This window comes from Bombina bombina, chromosome 6 (assembly GCF_027579735.1).
Source record: "Bombina bombina isolate aBomBom1 chromosome 6, aBomBom1.pri, whole genome shotgun sequence".
Taxonomy (NCBI): domain Eukaryota; kingdom Metazoa; phylum Chordata; class Amphibia; order Anura; family Bombinatoridae; genus Bombina; species Bombina bombina.
In genome coordinates this window covers 95,610,102-95,633,369 of record NC_069504.1, presented here as the reverse complement: position 1 = coordinate 95,633,369, position 23,268 = coordinate 95,610,102, and the positions used below count along the sequence as shown (strand labels likewise).

The 23,268-nt window shown below is 33.9% G+C and overlaps 1 protein-coding gene across 2 annotated transcripts in view; it reads right to left on the bottom strand.

Moving 5' to 3' along the window:
- SEMA3C (semaphorin 3C) overlaps nt 1-23,268 on the bottom strand; it is a 364,490-nt gene that overhangs the window by 37,068 nt on the left and 304,154 nt on the right. For both annotated transcript variants that reach the window (XM_053716519.1, XM_053716520.1), the window contains exons 15-17: nt 19,817-19,974; nt 16,778-16,845; nt 5,765-5,895 (exon numbers count right to left, since the gene is read on the bottom strand). In XM_053716519.1, coding sequence (XP_053572494.1) covers nt 5,765-5,895; nt 16,778-16,845; nt 19,817-19,974 — 357 coding nt within the window. The remainder of the gene's footprint in view (nt 1-5,764; nt 5,896-16,777; nt 16,846-19,816; nt 19,975-23,268) is intronic.

Here is a 23,268-nt window from a genome sequence, read left to right as displayed (position 1 = left end):
ACAGGTAAATTTGTTATTATTTTAACTAGGTAACTATTAAATAGTTATTAACTATTTAATAGATATTGTACCTGGTTAAAATAATTACAAAGTTGCCTGTAAAATAAATATTAATCCTAAAATAGCTATAATATAATTATAATTTATATTGTAGCTATATTAGGATTTATTTTACAGGTAAGTATTTATCTTTAAATAGGAATAATTTATTTAATAAGAGTTAATTAATTTCGTTAGATGTAAATTATATTTAAGTTAGGGGGGGTGTTAGTGTTAGACTTAGCTTTAGGGGTTAATCCATTTATTATAGTAGCGATGAGCTCCGGTCGGCAGATTAGGGGTTAATAATTGAAGTTAGGTGTCGGCGATGTTAGGGAGGGCAGATTAGGGGTTAATACTATTTATTATAGGGTTAGTGAGGCGGGTTAGGGGTTAATAACTTTATTATAGTAGCGGTGCGGTCCGCTCGGCAGATTAGGGGTTAATAAGTGTAGGCAGGTGTCGGCGACATTGAGGGGGGCAGATTAGGGGTTAATACTATTTATTATAGGGTTAGTGAGGCGGGTTAGGGGTTAATAACTTTATTATAGTAGCGGTGCGGTCCGCTCGGCAGATTAGGGGTTAATAAGTGTAGGCAGGTGTCGGCGACGTTGAGGGGGGCAGATTAGGGGTTAATAAATATAATATAGGGGTCGGCGGTGTTAGGGGCAGCAGATTAGGGGTACATAGGGATAACGTAGGTGGCGGCGCTTTGCGGTCGGAAGATTAGGGGTTAATTATTTTAAGTAGCTGGCGGCGACGTTGTGGGGGGCAGGTTAGGGTTTAATAAATATAATATAGGGGTCGGCGGGGTTAGGGGCAGCAGATTAGGGGTACATAAGTATAACGTAGGTGGCGGTCGGCAGATTAGGGGTTAAAAAATTTTAATCGAGTGGCGGCGATGTGGGGGGAGCTCGGTTTAGGGGTACATAGGTAGTTTATGGGTGTTAGTGTACTTTAGGGTACAGTAGTTAAGAGCTTTATAAACCGGCGTTAGCCCAGAAAGCTCTTAACTACTGCTATTTTCAGGCGGCTGGAGTTTTGTCGTTAGAGCTCTAACGCTCACTTCAGAAACGACTCTAAATACCGGCGTTAGGAAGATCCCATTGAAAAGATAGGATACGCAATTGACGTAAGGGGATCTGCGGTATGGAAAAGTCGCGGCTGAAAAAAGTGAGCGTTAGACCCTTTAATCACTGACTCCAAATACCAGCGGGCGGCCAAAACCAGCGTTAGGAGCCTCTAACGCTGGTTTTCACGGCTACCGCCGAACTCCAAATCTAGGCCTTAGGGTTTATTTTATAGGTAAGTATTTAGTTTTAAATAGGAATAATTTAGTTAATGATAGTAATTTTTATTTAGATTTCTTTTTATTCTATTTAAGTTAGGGGGGGTTAGACTTAGATTTAGGGGTTAATAACTTTAGTATAGTGGCGGCGACGTTGGGGGCGGCAGATTAGGGTTTAATAAATGTAGGTAGGTGTCGGCGATGTTAGGGACGGCAGATTAGGGGATAATAATATTTAACTAATGTTTGCAAGGCGGGAGTGTGGCGGTTTAGGAGTTAATATATTTATTATAGTGGTGGTGATGTCCGGATTGGCAGATTAGGGGTTAAAACATTTTTTTAGTGTTTGCGATGCGGGAGGGCCTCGGTTTAGGGGTTAATAGGTAGTTTATGGGTGTTAGTGTACTTTTTAGCACTTTAATTAAGAGTTTTATGCTACGGCGTTGTAGCGTAAAACTCTTAACTACTGACTATAAAATGCGGTACCAGTCTTGACAGGAGAGGGTCTACCGCTCACTTTTTGGCAGACTCGTAATACTATGCAAGTCCCATTGAAAAAAGAGGATACGTAACAATCGTTTTTCCACAAGTATTATATCCATTACAAAACTTGCCCTTAATATTAAGTAAAAAGGATATTCAGAAACTAAATGCTAGTTTCGCTAAATTTATTTGGAATGGGTAGAAAAAAATCACGTATAGTGTTGGATAAACCAAACTGATGCAGGTACGTAGCTCTGCAGGTATGGCCTTACCCAATATAAGACTTTATAATCTAGCTGCTCTAGCTAAAATTGCTATAGATTGGTTAGCTGAAACTAACTGGTTCACTACAGATGTTCTAGAGAGCTTTTAGGTCTCTCCCTTTTCATTGAAAGCATTAATACATATCTCGCTTAAAGAATTACCAAAGTATATACAGAGCTTAATATCTTTTAAAAATATTATCACTGTATGGCACAAATGTTGTGTGCTAATAGGAGTGGACTATGCGTACTCTGAATATTTACCTATTATAGGTAATCCGGAATTTTGTCCCGGAAATAAGCAGGAGGAATTTAGATTATGGGCCAGAAATGATTTAAAATGTATTTATCAATTACTAGCAGAAAATTGACTATTGGCTTCTTTTGAAAACTTATCTCAACAGTTTAATCTACCTAATAAGAATTTTTATGCATATTTGCAAGTTAGACATTATATCAGCTCTAGGACTTGGTATGACACTGAGGTAGGTTCCTGCAAGGTCAGATATTAAAACGTGTATTTCAATAACTAAAATCAGGACTCCCTCAATTTCCCTATTATACAGTATAATGTTGAATAAACAAAGTCAATCTTTTTTAGAGAAACTTTGTAACATATGGACACCATTTTTTCCAAATGTAGATAGGGAAAAAATTGAATTAAGTTTTAGTGCATTAGATAAATGCCGAATATCAAAAAGCTGGAAAGAAACACATATGAAACTTATTAATAATTTATATTATACACCTGCTAAAATGGCTAGAATGTACCCTGGTCAGATCATTTTTTGCCCACGCTGTACATATATAAATGCAGATATACGGCATATATGCTGGTCATGTCCCAAAATTCAGCAGTTTTGGCGGAAAGTGGACTTCTGGCTTAATAAACTATATAATGTGAATATTTTGTTTGAACCAGAGAATGTCTTCTTCCTTAATACACATGATAATAATGGCCCTATACATAGAAATATTTTAAATACTATAATACTGTTGATCAGACAACTTATAGTTAAGAATTGGAAGGCAAAAAAAGGCACCAGGTTTCTCTTCTTTTATTAAAGAAGTCCAAACACAAATAGTGTTTGAATCCTTTCACTTAAAAACAGCAAAAGAAAAGGAAATTAAGAAATTTATGATAGGTTGGCTCCCTATAATTAAAACCTATCCAATATCTATTCAGAAACACATTTTATATCCGTTTTTGACTTCTGATAGTTTTGCTGACCTGGCCATACTGGGTGAATTTCCAGTACCTTGGATAGTGGGATATAGGGAATAACGATTATCTGTTCCGTGAGGGGGGAGAGAGAGGAGAGAGGGGGGAGAGAGAGGGTTTTTTTTATTTATTTTTTTTAAAGAAAAAAGATGGTGGCTAAATATATCTAGTACAGTAGGAAATTGTATGATATTAGATTATTATCAGGATCAAACATTTATTGTACAAACAGGCAAAATATGTTCTTTACTTTTATTAATGCAATTTAATGGATATGTATTAGGAGTGTTCATTTTATGGTGTCTTGAACCTGATTGTGTTTTTGGGGGGGGTTTTTTATTTCCCGTTTGCCTGTTTTTCTTTTTTTTTTATATGATAAAATTATAAAAACTCCAGCAATGTAATGTGAAACCATAAACACGTGTTTGCTTACTTTCGTTGTTAAACCGGAGGCTATACATAATCTTTTTCTTCATGCTGTATAGTCTCTGTAAGCTATTATTTTTGTTAAATTGCTGACTTTAAAATAAATGGTTAAAAAAAAAAAAAGAAAAAAGAGGATACACAATTTACGTAAGTGGATTTTCCAAGTTTGGCCAAAAAAGTGAGCAGTACACCTGTACCTGCAAGACTTGTAATACCAGCGGGCATTAAAAAGCAGCGTTAGGAACGGCTAACGCTGCTTTTTAAGTTTACCGCAAAACACGTAATCTAGGTGCCTATTTTTTTGCTCACAGTACACAGGTGGCTAAAGAAGAAGAATACTGTATGAGAATATATTTTCTTTATAAATGTAGAAGGTTTAATTGTATTGTATTATTAATGTGGCAACTTGTCAATATAAAATGTTTTGTATTTCACCGGGCAAATTTTCCAAAAAAGGCGGAGCAAATTGTTTAAATGGAGGGAGTTAATGCTCCAATCAGAATCAAGCTGGAAGAAGCCTGTATGTTGCACGGGTGAAACGCACGTAGCTTTACTCAGCGATGTTGTCAGCTGGACACCGCTGAACTTTTCAGTCTGCTTCAAGATTTGGGCTGACACCTCTGAAGGAGTGCTTTTGCACTAATGGGCCTTCCCAACACCTGATGGACAACTTGGCGTAATCTGCAGTATTTGGAGTGAGGAGGATTGACTCTGAATTCCAAATGGACACATTTGCTAATATGCAGGTTTGCACAGCTTTCTTTTGAATCGACAACAAAACAGGTAATCGTTCCATGGCTCCCATTAACCACACTAACAAAATTCCTATGTTAATGGCTGTATATTATAATAACTGGCTTGTTACTGCTTGGAGTCAGAGGGTGTGATGGATTGTTTATGAATGGGGCATTACACAATGGAAACCTACATTGAATGTTGCTACTAAAGCTGTGTCTGCCCTTCTAACCATATATATGAGTATATGACTGCAGATTAACAATACGCTCAGCATAGAATATTGCTACTTTCGCTGTGCTTGCTCTACTAACCATATATATGAGAATATTACTGCGGATCAATAACATACGCCTTAAATGTTTTTCTATTTCCAATCAATTGTTCTCTTTTACCGCACTAACAAGAACCCTCTGTGAATGTGCTAAGATATATTTAAGTGACACAACTTGCTTACCCACTTGTGAAAGTCAGAGGGAGTGCATGGTTTATTATTAATGAGAAATGACTTTATGGAAATTCGCCGTATTGGTTGTGGTCAGGTCTGGATTTGCATGAATTAATTAGTACCACAATACATGCTGTTCATTTTCTTTGGATTACAAAATGGACATTATTGATTGACACTTTCTTAGTCACTATGCAGTCCGTATTGCCCTGTTTGAAGCTTTCTGATAAGTTTTTATGTTACCATTTGTTGTTTAATTAAATATATTCACTATGTCAGTGTATGTTAATCTTTCTTTCTCCCCCTTTTTTCTTTCCTGCGGGAATACAATTAATTTATGAGTTATTGTCTGGTGCTGGATTATAGTGGTCTTTTTTCTTCTAGTGTAATATATATATATATATATATATATATATATATATACACATACATACAAGACCTGTTATACATACATATGTTTTATATATGTATTCGTATATAAAAATATAAGCGTAGGGCTCACCTGCGCTGTATTGGAGTGAGCAGGTGAGCTTATATGCTAAGGCCAAAATACTAACAAAAACAATTTTCTTATAAGTTTGGGGATACTAAATATATTATTTCTCTCGTTTACACAACCAGACCTTTATTGTGCTGGCAGAAAGTATCCCTTTTGCTTGATCTGGATAATGTATCTGCTAAGATCACTGTTTCCACTGAGAGAGACAGAGGTCCCAATTCCAGGACACTTGAGTCCTCGGTAATCCACTGAAACACAGTAAAAGGGTAATGGTGCATATCTGTTTCCTTGTTTTAGCATGCCTGGTCTAAAAATAATATGCAGTTTAAAATAGTTTGCATGTTAGGTCTGTATATCTCACCTCCTTCCTTCTGTCGTTATCCTTCTGCAGAAGCCATTTGATAGCTGCTTGTGGGGATTTGGCACTGCACTCCAAGAACGTTGTGTTGTTTTTCACTCCATATTGAATAATTTCTGCAGTGTTTCTGTATCCTGGAGAGGAAAAATCAAAATCACAATTTATCAATCAATGAGCCAAAAAAACCGCAAATTTTTCCAAAACGGCAAATTATATTTAGAAACCTAAAACCAAGCTGGAGAAAAAATGTATTCTCCAGGAAGCCACATCACAGGATGGAAATGGTCATGGGTGGACAGCCTATGATTTTGTGTTATAAATCATCTCAATTAATACTGATTCATGACTAGAGCCTGGAAAATTACATGTAAAAAGCATATATATATATTTATTTAAAGGGACAGTCTAGTCAAAATTTAATTTTCATTATTCAGATACGGCATGCGTTTTTAAACAACTTTACTATTTACTTTTATCATCAAATTTGCTTTTTTCTTGGTATTCTTTTATGAAGCCGTTAAAGGCTGTCTCTTATCTCAGTGCATTTTGATAGTTTTTCACAGTTAGACAGTGCTAGCTCATGTTTGCCATAAAGATAAACACTGTGCTCACTCCCGTGGAGTTATTTATGAGTCAGCACTTATTGGCTAAAATGCAATCTGTCAAAATAACTTAGATAAAGGGGGCAGTCTGCAGAGGCTTAGATACAAGCTAATCAAAGATGTAAAAAGTATATTAATATAACTGTGTTGGTTATGCAAAACTGGGAAATGGATAATAAAGGGATTATGTATATTTGTAAACAATAAACATTTCTTAGCAGACTATCCCTTAAAAAAAAATAAAAAAAAATTACATGGTTATTTTTTGTGGCAAATAGTTTAAATTTTGTGTTTAATTAATTTAAAACTTTATCCAATGAGAGTGAAATATATTACCCTAATATAGTGATATTGCACAGTAGATATAACTTTATAACATATAGCTTTGTTTAAGGTGTGCAGTTATGTAGCAGTACAATATTCAATTGTTTGCAATTAAAGGGATATGAAACCTAAACATTCTCTGTAGTGATTCAGACAGAGCATACAATTTTTAAAAAATGTCAATTTGCCTCTATTATCAAATTTGATTCATTTCTATTGTATTCTTTGTTGAAGAGAGACCTAGGTAGTTGCCTTGAGCACTATATGGCTTGAAATAGTGCTGCCATCTAGTGCTATTGCAAATGGATAACAATCTCACAAAATGCCATATAATGCTCCAGACACGTGCACGCACCCCAGCTTATGTCCATGCTTTTCAACAAAAGAGAGCAAGAGTAAGACAAATGTGTGTTTCATGTCCCTTTAATATTATCACAAGTTAAGAAGTCTGTTTGTTAACCCATTAAACATAGGTTCACAAATCTGTTTCAAGTTTAGGAGCCAGTAAGAATATTTAGGAGCCAGGCATACTTTTAGGAGCCAGGGGCGAAACTCTAGGAGCCAATGGCTTCTTAGCTCCTGGGTGTTTGTTGAGCCCAACCATTCCCCACCCCTGTGCTAGAGATGCTGTTACTTGTTTGGTACTCATAGCATTTACACATAAATTGTCACCAATCTATTTTAGAAATGAAGTTTAGTTTGCAGAAATACCATAATATGAAAAGCATCACCATACGTCACATGGAAGAGCAGGATTGCTGGAAAGGATACAAAGTGGAGCAAGTTTGATAATACAAGTATATTGGAAAGTTGTTTAAAATTGAATGCTCCATATAAAAATAAATTAGTTTCATGTCCCTTCAAAGGGATATTAATCAATTTCAGATGGTAATATAAGATGTTCAATTGTATATATAAAAAAACTCTACAATATATTTTCATTATTTATTTTGTCCCCTTTTCCTGTAATTCCATTCTGAGATTGTGAGCATTTCAGTTCCTGTTAGACATGGAAAAAGTGCAGAACGCTGTTATATTCCACACAGCCATTGGCTGCACACTCTAGTGACCTTTTTATAACTGTCTCTAATTGGCCACAGCAGAGAAGGTAACCTAAGTTATGACATGGAAGCTCCCATTGTTTTATAGACACTAAGGCCTCTAGTTATGAAAGTCTGGTGGACCTGATCTGCCAGTGCGGATCAGGTCCGCCAGACTTCGCTGAATACGGTGAGCAATACGCTCGCTGTATTCATCATTGCACCAGCAGCTCACAAAAGCTGCTAGTGCAACGCCGCCCCCTGCAGACTCGCGGCCAATAGGCCGCCAGCAGGGGGGTGTCAATCAACCCAATCGTACTCGATCGGGTTGTATTGTTGCGATGCCTGTCCGCCTGCTCAGAGCAGACGGACAGGTTATGGAGCAACAGTCTTTGTGACCGCTGCTTCATAACTGCTGTTTCTGGCGAGTCTGATGACTCGCCAGAAACACGGGGCATCATGCTCCATATGGAACTTGATAAATATGGGCCTAAAACTCTAGAGTCATATCATTTAAATATTTCGGCCTGTGGGCATACTTCAGGATGGCTAGTCTGGAGTCATTGATTACTTTAGAATTACTCCAGGAAGATTATCCTTTGGGACAAGGGGTTCTTATAGGATAAGGGCTCCTTTGTTACATTTTTTTTTTTTAACAAACACAGGGAAATGAAGGAACATAACAGAATTTTAACTTTTAAAAACGACTGATGTTGAAATGTCAAATGAAAATTTGAAATGTCAGCAGCACTTTAATTTAAACTACAAGTACAAACCCCAAATCTGGAATTCCAAAATCCAAACTTATTTTGAAATCCAAACTTTTTAATTAATATTTAAAAAAAAACAATCCCCAAATTAACTAATTTTTCCTGCCTGTAAATGACAATCTTCTCTGCCAGTGTCTTTGATTTGTTTTTGTTTTTTTGTGTTCTAAAATGCAAATAATAGTCTATGTTTATTTAAAACAAATATTACAGAAGTGTATTTTCTGTATGAGGGTATTTTGTATACAAAAGTATTACAAATTATAAAAAAAACTACCTTTAGGTGGAATGTATAAGCTGTATAATGACATGTAAATATTGTCTAAATGACATAAGAAAAAATATTCTAATATCCAAACCTTTTCCAATCCCAAGCAGTTTAGTTACAGGGTTTTCTACCTGTACTAAAATAGCTATTAATTGCTTATGCTACTACATTTGCAGCTATTGGATTAAATGTTTCTTTGACACATGCCTAGATATTTACTAGGTGTGAATATTTCATTCAATGCTTTCCTTTAATATAGCACTTTGCCAAAACTACATTTCTTTAATGTATTGCTAGGCTAATTTTCAAATTATGCTGACCAGGAACAGATTGCAATTGGCTTGCAGTGAGTTTTATCACTTGGTGGTTCATTAAAATTTGCTACGTTACCAACCAAGGTAGCTGATCTTACAAATGTGCATTTATGCATTCTTGCTGTCCCAGGACTGTAGCTTTTTGTAACAGAATGAGAATTCAGCATACAAAATTATTGTCTCAAACATCATGTTTTCAACATGTTTCTAAATACTGATTATTTTTTTTTAATTTTAAAAAAAGGAAACAAACGTCTATTAGCGATGTGCTGCCAAGAGATTTTCGTTTTGGATGACATTTTTGTTCTGAATATTCAGGGATATTTGCTTCCCCGAATATTCAGTGACTGCACTGTTCAGTATTTGTTTAGTTTAAAACAAAAAAATACTGAATTTCCCATTCATTTTCATTAAAACAAATGATGTTTTAACGATACAGGTGAAAAATTCACCTGTAGCTACAATACTTACCTTAAAGGGAGGGTATACTGTAACATGTTTTTTCCCTTAATGTGTTTCTAATTACTTTTTTTTTTACCAACTGCAGAGTATAAAATGTATGAGAATTAGCTGTTTTAGGTTTATTTGTGTATATGAAATAGCCAATTTTGTGTTTTGAAGCCAAAACCTAATACAATGGGTTGAGCTTGTAGGTATAATCAGATCTCATTATTTATCACATTGTGTACATATACATGCTTCTTTATCTTATATCTGTCCGTAAACCACTACTTGGAGAGAACAATGGAAAATTAACATTTTATTACCTTAACTCTTCTATACCCCACTGGCAGTGTAATTTCATCTGCTTGCTGTGTTTACACAGCTTATCTATAGCTTTGATCTAAGACCAGAATCTTTCAGAATAGGTGGGGATACCACAGCCTAAATCAACTATTTCAAATACCAATATAAGAGTAAGGGAAATACTTGTAAACAATTTAATACACTCCAGAAGGAAAAGTGGATTTGGGAACAAATTAAAGGGGAGAATTTTTTTGAGTAAACTGTCCCTTTAACACACTAACCTGATCATCTTCTTGCTAGAGCCCGGCTGTGCTAAAAGCAGGCTTAACACTCTCAGTTCCCAGGAAATGCACTCATTTTCTTTGTGCATTCATTTGGTATTTGGTTCGTTAAAACGAAAATACAATTTTCCTCACAAATCTCTTAGGTCTATTTTAATCTGAAATGTACTGCTTTTTATAAACCTCTGGAGCACAAAAATCTGCTATACATGTTGCACATGTATAATAAGTGCCATTATTTTATTTTATTTTTGTATTGTGCATTTGTCAGTTATTAAATTCTATTAATTAATTAATATTACTGCACCAGGATGCCTTGACAGAGAGATCTCAGCCCATGACATTTCTTACAACTGTAATGTAGTAGCCAAGCTTGCAGCTATGATATTGTCATCACATACACTTTTAAAGGGACACTAAGGTCAAAATGAAACCTTCATGATTCATAAAGTGCATGCAGTTCAAAAACACTTCCAATGTACTTATATTATCTATTTGTGCTCAGTCTTTTTATATCCACACTTCAGCTAATACTGAATTGTGGGGTTTCCTTCACAAACCTAAACTTGCCACATTTTTTACACAGTTACTCTAGAAACTACTTATTATCTGTCCCTAATTGGCATAAACTGAGAAGAGGCTTATTTAAAAAAACTCAATTGCAAGTTGTGCAGAAAAATGACAGTGGCAAACATTGTCTACTCCAATAACACAACCAGATTTGCTCATCCAAGTAAGGTAAGTTGTGGGTAAGGTTGCCATAATGCTGCTTTAAAGAGACACTGAACCCAAATTTTTGCTATCATGATTCAGATAGAGCATGCAATTTTAAGCAACTTTCTAATTTACTCCTATTATCAAATTATTTTCATTCTCTTGGTATCTTTATTTGAAATGCAAGAATGTAAGTTTAGATGCCGGCCCATTTTTGGTGAACACACTGTGTTGTTCTTGCTGATTGGTGGGTAAAATCACCTACCAATAAACAAATGCTTTCCATGGTTCTGAACCAAAAAAAAGATTAGATGCCTTCTTTTTCAAATAAAGAAAGCAAGAGAACGAAGAAAAATTGATAATAGGAGTAAATTCGAAAGTTGTTTAAAATTGCATGCTCAATCTGAATCACGAAAGAAAAATGTGGATTCAGTGTCCTTTTAAGGGAGGACACTTATGAAAAATACATATTTTGGGGGCCTATGTTTTTATAATGTTCCGTTATAAGGACCCTGACAAATGTATTTTTCAAGTGTCTTTTAAATCAAAAATATGGCAACTCTACTTGTGGGGGGGGGGGGGGATTGATAATTAAAAATAAATTGCAGTAAGCAATGTGCTAATCCATTGAAGTAAACAATGTGTTAATGCATTCAAAAAGTTGTCTCACTTATCTGGAAAGTTCATTAATTCTTACAACATATCCTTCAAGCCCTTAAAAAGACCATTAAGTATAGTACGTTTGCATAATGAACAAATACATAATAACCAGACAATATGATAACACAAACGTTGACTTCATATAAGTAGTAGATTTAAAATGTTTTAATGTTTCCATTCATTTCCCTGCACAGGGATTTCACATAACAGCAGTATATGAGCTGCAAAGTCTTTTCATCAGAGAATACAAAGAGAACTAAATAAATGTGATAATGGATTTTTTTTCAATGACATGCCCTATGTCAAGAAACTTTCATTTTGACTTTCCTGCCACTTTAAAAAGTCTATATAAAAAGTCTATTCCTTTTAAAGGAACTCTAAAGTTAAAATTAAACTTTCATGATTCAGATAGAGCATGCAATTTTAAACAACTTTAAATGTACTTCTATTAAAATGTGGACAGTGTTTTATATGCACACTTTCTGAGGCGGCAGCTCCTACTGAGCATGTGCAAGAGTTCACAATATATATGTACATGCATTTTGTGATTGGCTGATGGTTGTCATGTGATACAGGGGCAGGGAAATTAAACTAAGTTAGAAATGTATCAGAAATAAATCTACTTTTCATTATGCATTTCTGTTGTATTCAATGGTCCTTTAAATGCAGCTTGCCAACTGGTGATATAATAAATTAAAACACACAGAGGAAAAAAAACTATGATCCAAAACTAAAGGTAAGCAGAATTTTAGCCTCATTCTTCACACTGAGGAGTTATAGCCGTGCCTGGTAACAGAACTAACATCTGGTGGAAAAATTAGCTATTACATGAGATTTTGTTGAGCAAATTACCTTCACTGGACATGAAGATGATAAATGTCTCACTTTTACATTCAAAACAAGTGCTGGCTAATTATAATTGAAAAGAAACTTAAATGCAGTGTCGGCAAAAGCATTTCACCTCTCATACCTTTCATCTCCTATCTAAGGGAAGTTAAACACATGTGACTTAATGCTGTGTTATATGACACCTCTGTTAACACGTGCGGTAATGTTTTCTCCTGGTGCCAGACTAGTAGGCATTTTTTTACAGAGCATTGCTTATACAAGTTCAAAGCTGTCTTAACACATTCATTTAGGCATCTGTTTCAACATAGTAGCCTATAAAATATATCTCTATATACAGTATTTACCTGATATTGTAACCATGATACACATAACATAGTAACCTATAAAATATATCTCTATATACAGTATTTACCTGATATTGTAACCATGATACACATAACATAGTAGCATAAAAAATATATCTCTAAATATTTACCTGATATTGTAACCATGATACACATAACATAGTAGCCTATTAAATATATCTCTATATATTTACCTGATATTGTAACCATGATACACATAACATAGTAGCATAAAAATATATATCTCTATATATTTACCTGATATTGTAACCATGATACACATAACATAGTAGCCTATTAAATATATCTCTATATACAGCATTTACCTGATATTGTAACCATGATACACATAACATAGTAGCCTATTAAATATATCTCTATATATTTACCTGATATTGTAACCATGATACACATAACATAGTAGCATAAAAAATATATCTCTATATATTTACCTGATATTGTAACCATGATACACATAACATAGTAGCCTATAAAATATATCTCTATATATTTACCTCATATTGTAACCATGATACACATAACATAGTAGCCTATAAAATATATCTCTATATATTTACCTCATATTGTAACCATGATACACATAACATAGTAGCCTATAAAATATATCTCTATATACAGTATTTACCTGATATTGTAACCATGATACACATAACATAGTAGCATAAAAAATATATCTCTATATATTTACCTGATATTGTAACCATGATACACATAACATAGTAGCATAAAAAATATATCTCTATATATTTATCTGAAATTGTAACCATGATACACATAACATAGTAGCCTATAAAATATATCTCTATATACAGTATTTACCTGATATTGTAACCATGATACACATAACATAGTAGCATAAAAAATATATCTCTATATATTTACCTGATATTGTAACCATGATACACATAACATAGTAGCATAAAAAATATATCTCTATATATTTACCTCATATTGTAACCATGATACACATAACATAGTAGCCTATAAAATATATCTCTATATATTTACCTCATATTGTAACCATGATACACATAACATAGTAGCATAAAAAATATATCTCTATATATTTACCTCATATTGTAACCATGATACACATAACATAGTAGCCTATAAAATATATCTCTATATATTTACCTCATATTGTAACCATGATACACATAACATAGTAGCATAAAAAATATATCTCTATATATTTACCTCATATTGTAACCATGATACACATAACATAGTAGCCTATAAAATATATCTCTAAATATTTACCTGATATTGTAACCATGATACACATAACATAGTAGCCTATAAAATATATCTCTATATATTTACCTGACATTGTAACCATGATACACATAACATAGTAGCCTATAAAATATACCTCTATATACAGTATTTACCTGACATTGTAACCATGATACACATAACATAGTAGCATAAAAACATATCTCTATATATTTACCTGATATTGTAACCATGATACACATAACATAGTAGCCTATACAATATATCTCTATATACAGTATTTACCTGATATTGTAACCATGATACACATAACATAGTAGCCTATAAAATATATCTCTATATATATTACCTGATATTGTAACCATGATACACATAACATAGTAGCCTATAAAATATATCTCTATATATTTACCTGATATTGTAACCATGATACACATAACATAGTAGCATATAAAATATATCTCTATATACAGTATTTACCTGACATTGTAACCATGATACACATAACAGAGTAGCATAAAAACATATCTCTATATATTTACCTGACATTGTAACCATGATACACATAACATAGTAGCATAAAAACATATCTCTATATATTTACCTGATATTGTAACCATGATACACATAACATAGTAGCATAAAAATATATCTCTATATATTTACCTGATATTGTAATCATGATACACATAACATAGTAACCTATAAAATATATCTCTATATACAGTATTTACCTGATATTGTAACCATGATACACATAACATTGTAGCATAAAAAATATATCTCTATATACAGTATTTACCTGATATTGTAACCATGATACACATAACATAGTAGCCTATTAAATATATCTCTATATACAGTATTTACCTGACATTGTAACCATGATACACATAACATAGTAGCATAAAAACATATCTCTATATACAGTATTTACCTGATATTGTAACCATGATACACATAACATAGTAGCATAAAAACATATCTCTATATACAGTATTTACCTGATATTGTAACCATGATACACATAACATAGTAGCCTATAAAATGTATCTCTATATACAGTATTTACCTGATATTGTAACCATGCTACACATAACATAGTAGCCTATTAAATATATCTCTATATATATTACCTGATATTGTAATCATGATACACATAACATAGTAGCCTATTAAATATATCTCTATATATTTACCTCATATTGTAACCATGATACACATAACATAGTAGCCTATAAAATATACCTCTATATACAGTATTTACCTGATATTGTAACCATGATACACATAACATAGTAGCCTATAAAATATACCTCTATATACAGTATTTACCTGACATTGTAACCATGATACACATAACATAGTAGCATAAAAAATATATCTCTATATATTTACCTGATATTGTAACCATGATACACATAACATAGTAGCATAAAAACATATCTCTATATATTTACCTCATATTGTAACCATGATACACATAACATAGTAGCCTATAAAATATACCTCTATATACAGTATTTACCTGACATTGTAACCATGATACACATAACATAGTAGCATAAAAAATATATCTCTATATATTTACCTGATATTGTAACCATGATACACATAACATAGTAGCATAAAAACATATCTCTATATATTTACCTGATATTGTAACCATGATACACATAACATAGTAGCCTATACAATATATCTCTATATACAGTATTTACCTGATATTGTAACCATGATACACATAACATAGTAGCCTATAAAATATATCTCTATATATATTTACCTGATATTGTAACCATGATACACATAACATAGTAGCCTATAAAATATATCTCTATATACAGCATTTACCTGATATTGTAACCATGATACACATAACATAGTAGCATAAAAAATATATCTCTATATATTTACCTGATATTGTAACCATGTTACACATAACATAGTAACCTATAAAATATATCTCTATATACAGTATTTACCTGATATTGTAACCATGATACACATAACATAGTAGCATAAAAATATATCTCTATATATTTACCTGATATTGTAACCATGATACACATAACATAGTAGCATAAAAATATATCTCTATATATTTACCTGATATTGTAACCATGATACACATAACATAGTAGCATAAAAATATATCTCTATATATTTACCTGATATTGTAACCATGATACACATAACATAGTAGCCTATAAAATATATCTCTATATATTTACCTGATATTGTAACCATGATACACATAACATAGTAGCCTATAAAATATATCTCTATATACAGTATTTACCTGATATTGTAACCATGATACACATAACATAGTAGCATAAAAATATATCTCTATATATTTACCTGATATTGTAACCATGATACACATAACATAGTAACCTATAAAATATATCTCTATATACAGTATTTACCTGATATTGTAACCATGATACACATAACATAGTAGCATAAAAATATATCTCTATATATTTACCTGATATTGTAACCATGATACACATAACATAGTAGCATAAAAATATATCTCTATATATTTACCTGATATTGTAACCATGATACACATAACATAGTAGCATAAAAATATATCTCTATATATTTACCTGATATTGTAACCATGATACACATAACATAGTAGCCTATAAAATATATCTCTATATACAGTATTTACCTGATATTGTAACCATGATACACATAACATAGTAGCCTATAAAATATATCTCTATATATTTACCTGGCATTGTAACCATGATACACATAACATAGTTGCCTATAAAATATACCTCTATATACAGTATTTACCTGATATTGTAACCATGATACACATAACATACCTTTCAGGTTAAATCCTCTGCACTGTGTAACTGGATTTCCATGTTTAACATCCTGTCTTCGACTTCGCCTGTGAAATTTGAAAACACAATAATTTAGTAAAAATAACATTGATATTTATTTATTTTTATTTGTATTTATGTTTTAAATGCTGACTGATATTTAAAAGACCGCTTTTATTTAAATACCACAAATAATTAATTATAGTTGCACTCCCAAAATTGTTACATTTTAAATTTACAAGATTGCACACATTTTAATTTAAAGGGACAAGACAATGTTTTGTTTAAAAAAAGGGGGAGGCAAATTAAATAAAATTTCTCCCTGAGATGAAAACATTGCAAGTGGCGATTGCAGGCAGACAGGTTCACTACTTGCGAACCTGTCCACCTGCAGGGATGGTAAATTTACCCATAACTCTGCAGTGTACTTCTTGGCACCCCAATCTATGCTTCATACTAAAGTGGAGTAGTAATAGGTATTTATATAGGAGGAGAATGATGCTTCCTTACTCGCACTGACTCTTTTTATGCATGCAAAAAGATCTTGTTGGCCCTGGTAGTTTCTGCACTGTACACTGCTTCTTACTTTTTCTCTGTCTGAAACCTTCAGTCCTTAATTCCAAAAGAAGTGTCCTGTGTTAAATCTTATTGAGTTTTTACAAATCCATTTGCAAAAACAAAACAAAAACAAGCATCTGCAAAATTTAGTCTCTTCAGCAAAAAGGCAATCACGCTCTACAGGGAGTGCAGAATTATTAGGCAAGTTGTATTTTTGAGGATTAATTTTATTATTGAGCAACAACCATGTTCTCAATGAACCCAAAAAATCATTAATATCAAAGCTGAATATTTTTGGAAGTAGTTTTTAGTTTGTTTTTGGTTTTAGCTATTTTAGGGGGATATCTGTGTGTGCAGGTGACTATTACTGTGCATAATTATTAGGCAACTTAACAAAAAACAAATATATACCCATTTCAATTATTTATTTTTACCAGTGAAACCAATATAACATCTCAACATTCACAAATATACATTTCTGACATTCAAAAACAAAACAAAAACAAATCAGTGACCAATATAGCCACCTTTCTTTGCAAGGACACTCAAAAGCCTGCCATCCATGGATTCTGTCAGTGTTTTGATCTGTTCACCATCAACATTGCGTGCAGCAGCAATCACAGCCTCCCAGACACTGTTCAGAGAGGTGTACTGTTTTCCCTCCTTGTAAATCTCACATTTGATGATGGACCACAGGTTCTCAATGGGGTTCAGATCAGGTGAACAAGGAGGCCATGTCATTAGATTTTCTTCTTTTATACCCTTTCTTGCCAGCCACGCTGTGGAGTACTTGGACGCGTGTGATGGAGCATTGTCCTGCATGAAAATCATGTTTTTCTTGAAGGATGCAGACTTCTTCCTGTACCACTGCTTGAAGAAGGTGTCTTCCAGAAACTGGCAGTAGGACTGGGAGTTGAGCTTGACTCCATCCTCAACCCGAAAAGGCCCCACAAGCTCATCTTTGATGATACCAGCCCAAACCAGTACTCCACCTCCACCTTGCTGGCGTCTGAGTCGGACTGGAGCTCTCTGCCCTTTACCAATCCAGCCACAGGCCCATCCATCTGGCCCATCAAGACTCACTCTCATGTCATCAGTCCATAAAACCTTAGAAAAATCAGTCTTGAGATATTTCTTGGCCCATTCTTGACGTTTCAGCTTGTGTGTCTTGTTCAGTGGTGGTCGTCTTTCAGCCTTTCTTACCTTGGCCATGTCTCTGAGTATTGCACACCTTGTGCTTTTGGGCACTCCAGTGATGTTGCAGCTCTGAAATATGGCCAAACTGGTGGCAAGTGGCATCTTGGCAGCTGCACGCTTGACTTTTCTCAGTTCATGGGCAGTTATTTTGCACCTTGGTTTTTCCACACGCTTCTTGCGACCCTGTTGACTATTTTGAATGAAACGCTTGATTGTTCGATGCTCACGCTTCAGAAGCTTTGCAATTTTAAGAGTGCTGCATCCCTCTGCAAGATATCTCACTATTTTTGACTTTTCTGAGCCTGTCAAGTCCTTCTTTTGACCCATTTTGCCAAAGGAAAGGAAGTTGCCTAATAATTATGCACACCTGATATAGGGTGTTGATGTCATTAGACCACACCCCTTCTCATTACAGAGATGCACATCACCTAATATGCTTAATTGGTAGTAGGCTTTCGAGCCTATACAGCTTGGAGTAAGACAACATGCATAAAGAGGATGATGTGGTCAAAATACTCATTTGCCTAATAATTCTGCACTCCCTGTATAGCTAATCACCTTGGTAACTGATAGAGATATTGAAAATGGACCAAAAAACACTATATAATCTAGTTTTGTATAAAGTTCTTATGGCCCCTCTTATAGCTTATCGCCAATAGATGTCAGACTTACTGGCCTGTAATACTTGATTTTGATTCCCTTTCAAAGGACCATTATTTGGGAAAAAAAATGACATGCCCTCATTCATAAGAGAATGTAATGTTGTCACTATCGACCATGCAGTGCTATGTTTTTTAACTCCCCACAAAGGGTCTTCACACATGATTAAAGCACCATTTGTGAGTTGCAAAGAACTGCTGGTTCTGAGCATAAACTGCCACTGAGCCAATCAGCAGCTTTATATGCAAAGCTGGGTCAATCAACTAGAGTGGCTAATTAGGTAAGCAGAAGTTTAACTTTACCTATGTGCTTAACCATTTTGAGAGGGTTAAATCTTTAGCTATGCAAGGTCACATGCTGTAAGAAATGAGATCATGTAATGATTTTACTAAAATGACTCTTGAAAATAAGGGACCCACATCAACATATATGCTAATTGTTTGTTAGTTACTTAATAAAATACTGAAACAGTTGTTTTTACAGCAAAATATTTTATACACAATAACACTTTAATCATTAGAATAATCATGGTCGTCCTGTGCTTTGCATTATTATACAGTGTGTTCAGTCTAATTATGATGAATTGCTAAACAACAAATAAGATTTTTTTTTAAAAGCAACTACCTTTTTCCTGATGGATAAAATCTGGAACAAACATTTCCATCCCAGGCACAGTATGGGTCTCTGGCCAGGCAACAATCAGCACAAGCCGTTCCGTAAATGTGGCAGCGATGCAAAGACACCTGGGTAATGCCCTCTTCTGAGCTGACATACAACTGTTGCTGTAATATAAAGTGTTACCTTTTTAGTAACTATTGTTTATACAATAACCTACCAAAATATCATTAATAAATCTAGCACACATGGAGCATATTGCTGTGGTTGGAGAAAAGAGAGATGTTTTCCATAATACAACACTGGATCTGGAAATTTGTTTTTTATGACTATATTTCTTTTATATGAAGCCAAAAACCAACATATGAAGTCATAGGTAAAAAAGTTGAAATTTGTATAGCTTTCTTAAGTAAAAACTTCATGTGAAATGCAGATAGGAAAGTGTGTGTCACTGCACTTTACTAGTTTGCTTTAGTTTCGCTAAAATGGATAAACATATCTATTTAAAATCTCTGGAGAATATAATTTGATGCATCACAAAGATTGTTAGATCTTTTAGCTGACACCCTATAATCGGATAGATTAGGAGTGGAGCGCTATTTATTGCTCCCACCCACGCATTAACTCTACTAGAAGTAAGCTTTTTGCACGCATCAGGTAACTTGCATATTACAAGTTGAAAGTAAAACATTTTTGAACGAGCACTAACCCAACGCGCACAAAAAGTCGAGCTTTGAATATCACAATGAGGTTAATGTAATCCTCTATAGACTTCAATGGAGCGAGAAAAGTGGGAAAAAACCCTAACACCCAACAAGTCACGCAAACCCAATCGCGTTTTTTTAAGTGCGCTAATCTGATATGAAATATGAATAATTCACATTCCAATTTTCTTCACATAGCAGAATGTTCTATTTATTCTGAAATACATTTTTCTATATATATTTATGTTTTTTAGTAAAATATATATCTATACTGATATATATATATATAGATAGATAGATAGATAGAGATATATAAATACTTAGAACATATTCCCCTATGTGAAGAACATTGGAATGTGAAATATTCAGATTAAATACACGTTATTAAATATGAATATTGCATAAATCTGATTTTCATGTTTTCAGCTACTTGACTGCAAAGGGCTCAAATGCACTTATATATATATATATATATATATATATATATATATATATATATGTTTTTATATGTATACATATGTATTTATGTGTTTATATGTGTATATTTGTCTGTAAATACATATATACACATATAGATATATAAATACATATGTGCACATATAAACATATATGTATATATATATATATATATATATATATACACCCACACACATACATATTTAGACATGTGTTTGTATGTTTCTCTATGCTAAAAAAGATAGTGTTATTATAAGTGTAACTGTACTTTTAAATGTATTTTTGATGTGTATTGTGTAACATTTTAGTTGAGCAGTTAACTCTGAAGCTATTCTATCCCGATGCGCGTTAAATTCAATTGTGCTCAAGCGAGTGCTTTTACTTTCTAGAATAACCGCGATAAACCCCTTACCGCTCACGCGCAACAGTTAACGCACCACTCGTCATCTAGACCAGTGATTTTTTAACCTTTTTTTTGCCGTGGCACACTTTTTTACATTAAAAAATCCTGTGGCACACCACCATCCCCAAATTTTCAAAAAATCACACATTGTAGCCTAATACAGCATATATATACACATACACACAAACACACACATACTGTATGTATTGTGCTGTTATGCCATGCCTCCTACAAACTACCCCTGCACTGGGAGTAAAAAACAAGCAAAGTTTACAAAATATGTCACACTGCTGTCAGTCTGCCGTGGCACACCTGAGGATCTCTCACGGCACACTAGTGTGCCACGGCACACTGGTTGAAAAACACTGATCTAGACCATAAGCTAAAAAGGTTTCTTATATACAGGTCCAATATTTAGTGCTATTATTGTTGTTTAAATCTACATGTAATGACATTCTCTTACAGAACATCTACCATTCTGCAAACCAAACTTAAAGGAACATTAAACACAACATTTTTCTTTCATGATTCAGACAGAGAATACATTTTTAAACAACATTACAATTTACTTCTATTATCTAATTTGCTTCTTCGTTTAGATATCTTTTGTTGAAGAAATAGCAATGCACATGGGTCAGCCAATCACATGAGGCATCTATGTGCAGCTACCAATTAGCAGGTACTGAGCCTATCTAGATATGCTTTTCAGGAAAGAATATCAAGAGAATTAAGCAAATTAGATAATAGAAGTAAATTAGAAAGTTGCTTAAAATTGTATTCTCTATCTGAATCATGAAAGAAAAATATTGGGTTTAATGTCCCTTTAAACCATTTTCATCTGAAAGTGCTAAACTGCTCACCAAATGATCAACCAATTGTTTAAAAAAATTATTAACTTATGCGCTGTAGATTGTAATTGTAGAAACAATCGCCTAGATTACGAGTTTTGTCGGTAAAGACCCGCGGTGCTAGCGAGCCTTTTTTTTCCAGCGCACCCTTAAGACAACGCTGGTATTACGAGTTGTCTGAATGGCTGCGTTAGCCTCAGAAAAGGGAGCGTTGAGACAAATTTAGTTCCACTTCAACTCTCAATACCAGCGTTGCCTACGGTAGCGGTAAGCTGGAAAAACGTGCTCGTGCACGATTTCCCCATAGGAAACAATGGGGCTGAGCTGGCTGAAAAAAACCTAACACCTGCAAAAAAGCAGCGTTCAGCTCCTAACGCAGCCCCATTGATTCCTATGGGAAAATACTTTCTAAGTCTACACCTAACACCCTAACATGAACCCGAATCTAAAAAATCTTACACTTATTAACCCCTAATCTGAAGCCCCCGCTATCGCTTACACCTGCATTATAATATTAACCCCTAATCTGCCGCTCCGGATACCGCCGCAACCTACATTATAGCTATGAACCCCTAATCTGCTGTCCCTAACATCGCCGACACCTATATTATTTAACCCCTAATCTGTCCCCCCCCAACGTCGCTGCCACCTAACTACACTTATTAACCCCTAATCTGCCAACCGGACATCGCCGCCACTATAATAAATTTATTAACCCCTAAACCTCCGCACTCCCGCCTCGCAAACACTATAATAAATTGTATTAACCCCTAATCTGCCCTCCCTAACATCGCTGCCACCTACCTTCAATTATTAACCCCTAATCTCCCGACTACAACGTCGCCGCTACTATAATAAAGTTATTAAACCCTAAACCTAAGTCTTACCCTAACCCTAACACCCCCCATAAGTTAAATATAATTTAAATTAAACTAAATAAATTTAATATAATGAAAAGAAATATTCCTATTTAAAACTAAATACTTACCTATAAAATAAACCCTAATATAGCTACAATATAACTAATAGTTACATTGTAGCTATTTTAGG